A 12,471-nucleotide genomic window follows, 5' to 3' on the forward strand; every position below is an offset into this window, starting at 1 on the left:
ACTCAGTGCTTCTCCTGATCTCAAGGTGTCTCACAGGAGCATGACAAGGGTTTTCTTCTCTCTTTGTTATAAAGATAACACACATAGTCTGGGCTATTTTGGTACCTAGTTTCACTTTTCTCTCTCATTTTTCTCCTTTTAGGAAGCCAACTTTTTGACCGTTCCTAACGAGAAACTCAAAACTCCATATTCTTTAAGCAAGTACCAACAGCCCTGGATTAGGAGAGAAGCAAAGCAGAAAACAACTTCCCCAGCTCATAGGAGGATGAACCACCTACTGTGGGAGAAGCTGGCAGAAAGCTGACTCTGGAAAACAACACTTGCAAAGACCAAAGCTGTGCAAACCTTTGCAGCTTGGTTGGAGAGAAGGACCAGTGCATTTTCAGGACAAAATAAAAGCTGGATGGAGGTGTAAAACAGAAGTCTAATGCTTGTTGTCATTGTAATAGCAACTTGCAAAATGATTTGTAAAGGCCTGTCTCATGCGGTCTGCTTAACTGTGTGAACCAGCAGTCTTGAGACCAAGAGCATGGGGCATTTCTTGCTGAAGCCATTGTGCCATGTATCCTAAGCTTCCTCTCTTGACCTTCTTTGTTAGCCTGGGGAGGGAAGACAGGAAATCTGAAGGTAAATATGAAAACGGACCAAAGCTGACAGAGAGAAATGACTGAGATTTATTTCAAATTCCGTGGAAACCTGACTGGTCGTGGTCACTTTCCAACTCTGGCTACAGAAGTAGACACAACAGCAGATAAATATTCCGGCCTCTATGTGTACGTGGGATTGTTCCTAACACTTCTGGCTATTCTGCTCATATTGCTTTTCTCCGTGCTCTTGCGCCTGAAGCATGTTGTTTCCCCCATCACCACATCTCCAGAGAGCACTGAGAACATCCAGCAGTTCACAGATGTGGAAATGCACAGCAGGATTCCTACCACTTAGAGACACCGAAGCAACGGGGGCTCTGCGCTTGTGAAACATGTTTTGTTCAGCAAAATGGTGGGAGAAAGAATCTCTGCCTGCCTATTGAGCCCTACAACTTGTTGCACAACCAGCAACAGCAGCAAAGACTATCTGGAGAATGTCACACAGCTCAGACTGACTGGCTGGGACCCGCTGGCTGTGGACACTACAGGCAACATGTGTGCAATAGCCTCAATAAAATTTACTTACAGAAACCTACTGCTGTCAGGAAAGACTGACATCCCCCTAAAAGCCCTTGCAGAAAACGGTGAAGGCCACAATAACGACAGCCAAAAACCCAAAGAGACACGTACTAGAGTGTGTCCTGGAGTCTGTACTTGCTGACCTCTCTCTCTACCCTTAAATTCCTTGTTTGTGAAAAGAGTTAAATGAAAAAAGTTAAGTGGCGCAAGCGCGAAGAGCACACAGGGCACATACAGAAATGACCGGTGGTGTGGAAATTCTCAGGTATTTCTCCCCTTCAAGAAGGAAAGCCTTGAACAACTTCTTTTCCACTTGAATGGCGGATTTACACAATGGAGTTTCAGAAGTATACAAATGTTTCATCACCTGCTGGAACTATTGGTTTCTGCCATTAAAAACCATACAGGGAATAGTTGCATTCAGGATATCAGAAAGTGACAGAACATTTAAAAGAAGAAAAAAAGAAAGATAACATTTAACAAAGGTTTAAAATAAAAACAAAGCATCAGCAGGAAATGAGCAGCAGGAGAGAAAAAATGTTAAAAGACACTCTACCTCTCTTCCATTGCTCTCCATTACACTAACTGAGCTGAATACCAACATGTTCATGCATTTCACCCTTCCCAGTATCACTCAGTAATTAAAATGCAGTGTAAAATTTGCGAGTCAAATGGACATTGTTCTCCTAATAGACTCAAATTCATAACAACATTTCCTCCCAGGTCCATGTTGGGTTTTCTTTCTCAGAAGACAGACCGGCTCTGCCAAAGCTTTTTTGTTTTCCTCTAAGGAAAGCTGAAGAAATGCCACGGCCTAGCACTGCAATAACGAATAGCGTCAACGGCTTTGGACATAGACTAGTAGGCAACATGCAGATGGAAAATAAACTCACTTAGCACTGTAAGTTAGGACGGGATTCAAATATCCTGGCAGATCATTTGCAACAGCAAGGAAAAAATGTTTACTTAAATTTATGAAACAACAATCTCACCCAATCCTCTTACCTATGAATGATATAGAGAGACAGACTTTGATTCTGTGGATGGGAAAGATGGAATAAAATATGGCATATCACTTCTGGGAGAGCCACTGCCTCTTACAGAAAAACCTTGAGCAAGATTGTTCCAGCTACATCTCTAAAGGGCGTGAATTTTACCCAGCTTATCATTAAGACAGCTTAGCATTAAAATCCCTTGGTGCTTTCCACCTTTATATAATTTGCCAATTCTCCCCTCTCCAAGGACTTGGAAAGTGTAAACTCCCCATACAAAAACAGTGCTAAAATTAGAGATTACACTGACTCCGTGGACTTGTGATAGTAACAAGAAACTGTTTCTCAAATGCTTTGTGTTTAACAGGTTCTTTATTTACCTTTAAAGGTGTACATATGGGTGAGCTGTTTGAACTTAGGAATATGGCTTTTACAGCTGATTGTGGAGGGGGGGAAGCAGTATGAAAAGTAACATCCATACCGGGATACAGTTAATCCATGGGCAGGACTAATGTTTTTCTCACTGGTGTATTTAGTATGAAACTATTTTAAAATTGCTTCCTTATATTAAATAGCACCTTTTATACACCATTAACCTCCACCCCAGCAGGTTTAATCTATGAAATAGCAGGGTGACTGTGTAAGGGTATAAAGCAAACGATGCCCTCAGCCATATCTCGCCTGGCACGCTTGGCAGGAGGCAGGTTGCCCTCAAGCTTTCTGTCCTGATACCACCGGGCAGGGTGGTGGCTTCACAGCCCATCTGAAGACTGTCTCCTCCAGGAGTGCTGCTCTCAGTACTGCACAAGAGCCCAAATTCACTGTGACAATTTAGACGTTAATCCAACAAAGACAGATGGCTACTGAGTTAGTCACTGATGTTTAAATTTCACAAAAATCTATGCAGATCAAGTTGGCTTGGTATGTGTTGTTCATTCAACCATCATGAGGCAGACGAGCCCAAGCTCAACGGCTGGCTTGCCCTGTACAGCCTCTCAATTTTCTTGATTCAAAAGCTACAATTTACATAGACCATAAATGTTCTAACATACTAAATCAGCAACTAAACCACATTAGCCTTCCAGCACAACTCTCTGTGGAAAAGCCTTGTTTCCAAGAAGCTGCGGGACAGATTCAAATATTGACACAAAATACCAGGCCTACTAATGGAAAAAGACAGTATCAGAATCTAAGATGGGACCCAAATTCTGATTGCTCTGATCTCAGCTGAAAAGCCTCCCAGAGCAGGTGTCAAGACCGCTTCTTTCCTTCATACTAAAGAACGTTCATCCAGAGAAGTCTCACAACCCTTCAAAACTTATTCAGTAAATATACTGTAAATAAAAGAGCAATCACTTTATATCTATCATTACGTTATATCACATTGTATCTTTGGGCAGACTGTACATCTCTATATAATACTGCTAAGGAAGGCAGCCCTATCTTCTAACACTAAAATGACAAGCTTTCCTTTCTAAAGCTTCATTTCACACAAAGTATCTATCCCACTTGATACATCTACAGTCACAGAGGCACTTGAGTACCTCACTCGTCTGTACGCTAGCAGATGTTAAAGCCTTTCCCATGGAGAAACAGAAGAATGCCTTTTCCCTTTTTTCATTCTCATTTGTAACATGCAAGACCTGATGTCTCTGAGAAAAGAGACTGTTGGGATGTGTTGACCTGTGTTTGCCGAGTGGGCTTTAGTGGACCTGGGCATTCTTTGGCTGTAAGGACTGGCGATTGGAACTTTTGCACTGATTTGCTGAATCTTGGAGAACTGCAGGTGTCACATCCATACCCTTCCCTCCAGCAGCCTGTTTCCTTCCCACTCATCCATCTGCTACAGAAAATTGGGGAGGGTTACAAAAATAAAGAGACATACCACTATAAATGGTGAGTCATTGACTGCTCTGTGCTATTCGCAGGTCTGGACGTGGCAGACCAGCTCATATGCAGAAATACGCTCAAGTGGTGCCACTCATTTCAAATTAATTTTTGGCCTCAGGGGGCATCTGTGTAAGAAGACCCCCTACCAGTCTGTAAATATTACTCGAGTCAGGACAGTTTGCTTTCATCTCTACTCCCGTCTTAGGCATTGGAAACAAACAGGACTAGTTAGTAAATTCATCACCTCCTCCATTCCATACCTGCGGGGGAAGACAGCAGCAAAACAAGTGTTGTTCTGAAGGAGCAGCAAAATGACTGCACATTGCCGTTCCCTGTGGGTGGGACTGTGAGGTCCGAGCAAGCAGAAAACCACTCTCACTCCCAAGTCTCCCAGGGTATTTAGTCTAGGAGGTGTCGGGACCTGAGTATGGTGTAACTCCCTAAACCACATATATTCTACAGGATTTATGCTTGGGTAATCTCATCCACATGATTTCCATCCACATCCATTAATTTTCTGCATTAACAAACCCTTAAGTATTGAGCAGAAAGGGTTGATATGTAAAATATGTTCATTCTCTGTGTCAGAATATGTAAACATAAACGTATATTTTCATATCCTGGCAGGGCTGCAGAGAAGAACATAATTTTGCAAAGATCGTAACTCAGCAGAAGATCAGCCTTGGGCTCCCCAAAGGACCTTTTTCAATTTTACTTGAAAAAGAAATAAAAAGTGTGTTTGAAACCAAAAATTATGTGAAGTCACACATCCATTTAACTGTCAGTATTAACGAAAACTTACTTGTATGCTTTGTCTTCACTAGGAAAAGAAACATGTCCTCACCCTGCAGTTACTAATGTAGTAACTACTTATGAGGCAACATCCTAGTTCAGATAAGCCCTTCAAAAAATGTGCAGTCTTACAGTGACATGCATGACTAAAAATTCAGATGCAGATATATCAGAAAAGGCAAAAAAAATCCAAATGGTATTTTCTTGGTACATGAGCTGTCAACTTAGTTGTTGCCATTTTGATAGAAAAATAAACCTAGAGATGGTGAAGCCTGCTTGATAGATGGCAGTGGGCTTAGAAAAAGACTACACAAAATCTTAAGTAAAAAGCATCCAAATACATAATTCTATAAACAATGCTAAAGCCACAAGAGAAGACTTAAGACCACATCCTTTTGATTTGGGATGATATTATTTTCAGTTACTGTTCCTGTCAGATTTCACATTTGTTCACAAAAAGGAACCATGTGTTACACATTCCATCTACCAGAAGCCTGACCCCATAAAGCCCTCTGAGATCTTCACCATCCTCAGGCTTTTACAGAAGGTTGTAAAGTTCCAGCATGAATAAAAGCAGTCTTCAATTCCTGATGTTCATTTTGTGGGCACAGATAACAAAACAAAGCCTGAAAAATCACCACGACAAGTTGGTTCCTAGCACGCTTGCTCTCTAGAATGCACTATATGAAAATTTCCTTCTCAGCCCTTTCATAACAGAGAACAGTATCACCTAGGACAGTTGATGTTATGTGTGACAAATAATCCTAAACTAACTAACCTAAATTATTGATGCACTGGATTTTTCAGAGGTATTCTAGAATTTCTTCAGCTGAAGGCAAAAACAAGTTGTCCAGCTGCAGGCAACGCTAAGTTGCAAAAGTAGATCTGGATATGAAAGAAAGGTCTGTCCAGTTAATATGTAATTCATAAATCACCCACTCTCTATACTCTCACCTGAATTTCATGCCTAAGTAATTTTGTCAACTGGGAAACAAATGTTGAATAATTCAGAAGACCTTCTCCTCCCTTCCTTCTCCTTTAGATTTATTAACCCATTTGCACCATATAATTTGATCAAGCTAATAGCCACAGACTTCCTAAACTGGCTCTCTCTGCATGAATTCTGTCTTCATGGTCATAGTCCTACTCTTACAGTCCCATTTAATAGCAATCGATTAAGATAAAACAGGCACCTGCAAGTCAAATGAAAGCTCAGCAACATTCTTTGATACTTGAAATCTGTTCTTTTCTGCAAGCAGGAAATTTATCTTATTTAATCTGCAGTGCTGTCCTGAAGCTACAACCTCTTCAAGTCCCAAAACACTTGCACTACAATAGCTACTGGCTGAAGTTTATTCATGTAGTTTTATGGACAAACCCATACCTACCAGCAGTACTGAAGGATCAAGTAGCGCCTACCTGGGGCGCTTCTGTGTACCCCACACATGAGCAAACATTAAGCAGACAAGCACTTCCTTAAAATGCAGGAGAAATTCAGAAGCAAACAAGTTAAGCTGTGTGGGCAAGCAGGTGCTGAACTGGGACACTCTTCACAGGACAAAAACTCTATAGAGACAAAAACTCGGATCAGATGGGAATGGATGGTGTGACTGCAGAGGCCAGTTATTTCTTATTTCTTACTTTAGAGCAATGTGACCTCTCTCATAGCAACAGACAGAAACCAGCAATAGCCAAACCAAATGAAAGAGTCAACGCTGCACTGCCAGCCAAAGACTTTGGAATGCAGAAAGACTATAAGACTATTTTTTTATAAGTATAACCCACTCTGAACAAGTCTCTTTCAACAAGAAATTCCTTGCATTGAGGTCAGGTACAGCAAATGCAGCTGGGCCGTACCCAGTTTGTCTCTGTGCATGTTCCATATGCTTCTCCTCCCATTCACCTTTGCATTCACTGTGTCAGCCACTTAAGAACGAACGCAAACTGACAGCAAAAAAGTTATCTAAATAAAATCTTTACATTCTTAAATTTACATTCTCTTTGAATGGAATTCAAAGGTAAAACAAGGAGAAGCCAACCAGCTTTCCCTGGAGTGTTATCACATGGTTTGACTTCAGTGTGAGTTGCTAGATTTTGTCTGTTTTCTGGAGATTTTGTCTTTGTGGATGTATAAATTCTCTCAATTGTTTCCTTCGAGGAAAGACAAACAAGGCAAACAAACATCTCCATGGCCGGGAAGCAGAGAGCACTCTTGTGTGTCTCTCAGGTGATTAGATCCAGCTATACCAGGTTTTCACTTCCCCAGGTATCATCTTTCAGCAGTAATCATCATTTGTTTTTGTTGGTTTTTTTTTTTTAGCAGACCAATCTGTAAATAAATGCAAGACACAGTCCTCCTCTTGGGAAGGCTGTTTATTCTTTCTTGTGAGTCTAAAAGATATTTCATTCAGTGTTATAAAGTACGAGAGGCCATTCCATTGAATGAAAACACAAGTTTGGACTCAGTTTCACTAGACAGCCGGGGAAGGCATGTTTTAAGCAATTTCAGTGTTAAACACTGCCTCTTTATTTAATGCTGCAGGTTTGAAACTCATAATAGAACATCAGGCAAAATAAACTAATGTCTAGTGATATGTGTACGTGTGATTATCTCATCCCCGAGTGACTGTAGCGTATTTGTCATTCTCATCTACAAGCATCCTCTGTTGTGCTGAAGAAGCCTTGCAGCTGTTCTCTCTGCTGACTTCTTGCCATTCAGCAATCTTTGGAGCAACTCTCAGTAGAGCTTTACAGCTTAATGAACTATCTCAGGTTTGCAGAAATCCAATCCAATCGAGGCTGGAATTTGGCTTGAAGAATAGGACTGGGAGTGAGGAAATCAGAGGTTTTTCTCTTTGCAATCAAAAGCAACCATTTCATCATAAAACATGCCTGGTGACAGAACTACAATACACAACGCTACTGCATGCCTGAGTAGTCTGGGTACCCACGCTAGTTTGGAGTGTCTCAGAACTTCTTAGGATTATTGTAGAATTTGTTTTAAGACATTTTCTTCCCAAGTGTGGTGGTTTAAGCCCAGCTGGCAACTAAGACCCACACAGCTGCTCACTTACTGTCCCCCCCAGTAGGATGGGGGGAGAGAATTGGAAAATGTGTGGGTTGAGATAAAGACACTTTAATAAGTAAAGCAAAAGCTGCACACACAAGCAAAGGAGAACAAGGAATTCCTTCACTACTTCTCATTGGCAGGCAGGTGTTTGGCCATCTCCAGGAAAGCCGGGCTCCATCATGTGTACTGGTTACTTCGGAAGAAAAAAATGCTGTAACACTGCAAGTCCCCCACTTCCTCCTTCTTCCCCCAGCTTTATAGACTGAGCATGACGTCAGATGGTGTGGAACATCCCTTGATAACTGGGGTCAGCTGTCCCAGCTGTGTCCCCTCCTAACCCCTTGTGCATCCCCAGCTAACTCGCTGGTGGGTGCTGCGAGGAGCAGAAAAGCCCTTGACTCTGCGTAAGTGCTGTAAAATGAGGCAATAACAAAAACATCCCTCTGTTATCAATACTGTTTCCAGTACAAATCCAAACCACAGCCCCATACTAGCTACTATGAAGAAAATTAACTCTGTCCCAGCCAAAACCAGCAAACCAAGTCCCTCTAGTCCAACATGATTCCTTGAGTATATGTCAATTAATCTATCAACTCTCAATTGACAGTAACGCTTTCAGGCATAGATAAGTCAATATATTTAGTACGAGCCTAGATGAAAGCTGAGAAGAGTTTATAAAAACAACCTCACATTCCCTCTTTGTCTCCCAGGGCAGTCCTTCATATTTTTCTCTTTGGGGTTTGTTTTTTTTGTTGGTTTGGGGTTTTGGTTGGCTGGGTTGTTTTGTTTGGGTTTTTTTCTCTGTGGTAAGTGGCTGGCACAGGCACTCTCTGTCTATCTTTATCTATTGAGAAATGTATTATAATTAGAGTTCTTTAAGATTTTTAGCATTTCTAGAGGGAATTAGTTCTTTACAGAAGAAGGGTTTTCTCCATTGTGGGATTCATACCATAATTAGATGAAATGATGGGCTAAGTCCCGGTGGAAAAAATACACAGTAATTGGTGTTCATTATTGTTACATAAACCCCTGGAGATTACACTGGTTCCTCCTATTGCAGCCACTTCTGAAGCACAGTGTTCAATTTTAAACTGATGTATCATTATTATTTAGTACCCACAAGTATCCTCAAGACTTTATCCACCTAAGAAGTCTGACGTGAACCTTCTTCCTCTCACAAAAATAAAATGCCCCAAAGAAAATTTAAGATCAGTGGCATTTGCATTGCCTTGGCCTCAGAAGCAACAGATTCCAGCCAGCCCTGCTTTGCCCCAGTTCCCCTGTTGAGGCATCCTTGATTCCACATTAGAAAAGAAACACTTGGCATGGCACAAATTGTATGCCTAAGTAAGAAAGATGCACAAAAGAATTCCTTCCAGCCTACACAGTACATAGGCCAAGAAAATTGCTGATTACAATCATAGAACAGAGGAACCAGCCACCAAAGACACATCTTACTGAGTACAAGAAATACATGGCCAGATTTCATGGAAAATAAATACAAATATTTAAATGGGTTTATTGCATCTAACAAATCATGAATGAGGACGGATGTTATTACAAATTAACCAAATATTTGTAATTAGTTTTTAGATGAGAAATACCAGTCTCACAAGTTTTTGCTATTACCTTGCTGATTTCAGAAATCCAGGATGCTCAAGATTAAGCCAAGCAGTTAAATTCTCCTCAAGCACAAATGTATTTTTATGGAGGAACAAAACATTACACTGTGCATATGCAGTTCTTCTAGCTAATTAGCACCTTGGGGTAGGTTGTTCATAAACAGAAAACAAGAAGGGCCCTGCAATATATCCCAGCAGTCCCTTGTGTAATATCAGTCTCAGAATCAACAAAGATTTCACTTGAATCCTCACCAAATCACCGCCTCACAAAATAAAAAATAAAACTCCAGGTTCAGAGAAACCAAAAGGAGTGATTTTGTCCATCATAACCAAAATCTAAGGCCCTGGACGGAAATGGGGCACTGTCTGCTGCAGAAGATGTTTCCTTTTGATCTTGGACATGAATCACTTCTTCAATACCAAAGCTCATTATATTCAGAAAAAATAACTTATTTTACTAGTTATGCCAGAAGTATCATTGTATCAGCTGTGGGTGCTGCCAGGCAATTATATCCCTTTGATAAGGGACAGAAAAGGAACATTATTTGCTTCATGGCAAAGGTTTTGGGTCAAGTTCAACATTGTCTGATAGCAGCCTGATGCTGTTCTAGACAATGGCTGCCCAGCAGCCTGCAAGTGTCCTCAGCCCACTTTCTGCTGGCCAACTGGAAGCTGATGGCCCTGAAAGCTCAGAGCCATTACCACAAGGATTAGAAATGGGCCATGCTGGGAAGCACAAAGAATTTTCTCAGTTTTCGGTAGTCCCACCTCTGCAGCAAGGCGAAGGGAAGCTGATCTGTCTGTACTTATGTCGAGTATACCTTACCTCACTTTTGGACTGATTAAAGACCTCAGTCTACCCTCAGCTGTCAGCCCAATCTATCACACACTCAAAAACCAGACAAACCAAACCCAAGGCGCTTCATTTGGCCTGATTTAACCATGTCTCCCCATTTAAATGCGGCACAGTGACAAGGACAGTGCTTTGTAGTGTGCTGCTAACAGGAAACATTGGTACACAAAGTCTTATGTAAATGAACAGTCACACTGAGTACGTGAACAACTCTTAGTTTCACCAGGGAAAGGGAAAGGCAGTGGAAGTACAGGCGGCCATGCAGAAGGATGCTACAGGGTGAAGCAAACAGGACTATCGTGAGTTCAGCAAAGTTTTCTCTAGGGACAATATAATGTAAAACAGTCTTGTTTTGACATTCGTGCATGCAGCAGTAATGACTCTCCCAAATGGAACACGGAGCTCTGTTTTAGATCTCAGCCAGTTAAATTACACCTGGGATGAATACAGTCCAGTATTTCTGAGTGAGTTCTAGCAAGATTACTTATTTTAAACAGATGAATGTTATCCTTGAACTATGCTGCAAGAAATCCTGAGAGAAGATTCATCACTATATGTTGATACCTAAATAAGAGTATATATTTCTAAAATGCACAGGCACATACACTCAAAATAGTCTTCCAGTTGTAAAATGACTATATCTCTCTCTAATGTGTCTCTCTGCATGCATCCTTAAGACATTAAAAAATAAAAGCCAAATTTTTTTTATCTTCACGTCTTTGTGAAATTCACCACATAATATTAACCTGGTTTGCCTCTGCATAATATATTTCTGGCATTTCCAGTGGTAAAAATGCCATAAACAGGAAATGTGTGCAAAGATGTTTCTGGTATTGATTCTTCTCAGTATGATTCACTGCTATATAAACATGGAAACAAAAAATATGGTGGCCCAGACAGAGCTGTTAAAAGATCTCCAAGTTGAACTCAGTGGTTTTGGCAAGTACCTAGTGGCTACTTTGAACTCTAATGACTAATGGAACCTAGACTGTCTGTAAATAAAAAGCTGACTATCATCTTGTAATACTAACACAAAGGAGACATAAATGAATTACAACCCTGTCACTACTATTAGCACCCCTATTGCAGTTGCAAAGGCTTGGGAATGACGCAGAGGTACAGTTCCTTCGAACAAGACTTGCTGGAAACAGGCAGGCTTGGCATATGAAACTTCGTTCAATCTTGAGGCCTTGTGCAGATCTATGTTGGCTATCTCTGTCAATCGGCTGGGAAGTGACCCTCTTATGCTTTCACACTATCTCTCTGGTTTTGAGAGCCAGCTTGAGAAGAAAAAACAGGCATTGGAAATGTAAAGATGTGAATACTATGCTGAAAAGACTGAGGAAAAAGAAGCCTGCACGCTCGATGCCTTTTGATCCCCTGGACGCAGCATATGCAGGCAGCCCTCTACTGCTCTGAACAAAACTGAGCATGTTTGCCCAACACTCATGCTCTTCTGTTTGCTTTTCAGGCAGAATTAAAGCTGCTTTTCATTAATTGTAGGCTTTATTCAGCTAGACTACATACTTCCAAAATCCATTTACTTAATCAGTGGACTGACTTAGGTGTCCCTGAACACTTCTGAAGAGCAACTCAAAATACACAAACTACTGGTGCCGAGAGCCAGCTATTGGAAAACAATAAGCAAATGGACAGAGGTGAAACTTAGACTGGGTTCACAGGTCATCTTGGTACCTATTTTTAAGCTGCATGTCAAAGACAGATATTTGCACATACGTGTATAGTTGGGACTGGCTGGGAAAAGGGAGGAACTCTGGAGCTCCTTCCTACAGATCTGTTGGTTTACTTGAGCATAATATTCTAATTTCCTTCAAAAACGCACATCAAAAAGAATAACTGAAGTCTATCTCAGTGCTTGTAAAAGTGCATGGAAGGCAGCTCAGGATTTGATTACACATACACCAGCACAAGCTGCCTTCAGAGAACAAAGCTCAGTTGATTTCAGGGAGCCTGATTTGCCTGGATGAAAATGAATTTTTAACAGATTTGGTTGTCAGAGGGATTATGCAGGAATACGAAATGGCAGGGTATTCACACACCGGATTGCTGTGGAGGTGTTTGCTGG

At 41.1% G+C, this 12,471-nt stretch overlaps 1 protein-coding gene across 1 annotated transcript; it reads left to right on the forward strand.

Moving 5' to 3' along the window:
- Positions 1 to 595: 595 nt before the first annotated feature.
- Positions 596 to 2,603, forward strand: SERTM2 (serine rich and transmembrane domain containing 2). Its single transcript, XM_065643522.1, has one exon. It carries the CDS (start codon positions 664 to 666, stop codon positions 940 to 942), a length of 279 nt encoding a protein of 92 aa, XP_065499594.1. The 5' UTR covers positions 596 to 663; the 3' UTR covers positions 943 to 2,603.
- Positions 2,604 to 12,471: the final 9,868 nt, after the last annotated feature.

The sequence above is a fragment of the Caloenas nicobarica genome, chromosome 12, assembly GCF_036013445.1.
Source record: "Caloenas nicobarica isolate bCalNic1 chromosome 12, bCalNic1.hap1, whole genome shotgun sequence".
Lineage (NCBI taxonomy): Eukaryota > Metazoa > Chordata > Aves > Columbiformes > Columbidae > Caloenas > Caloenas nicobarica.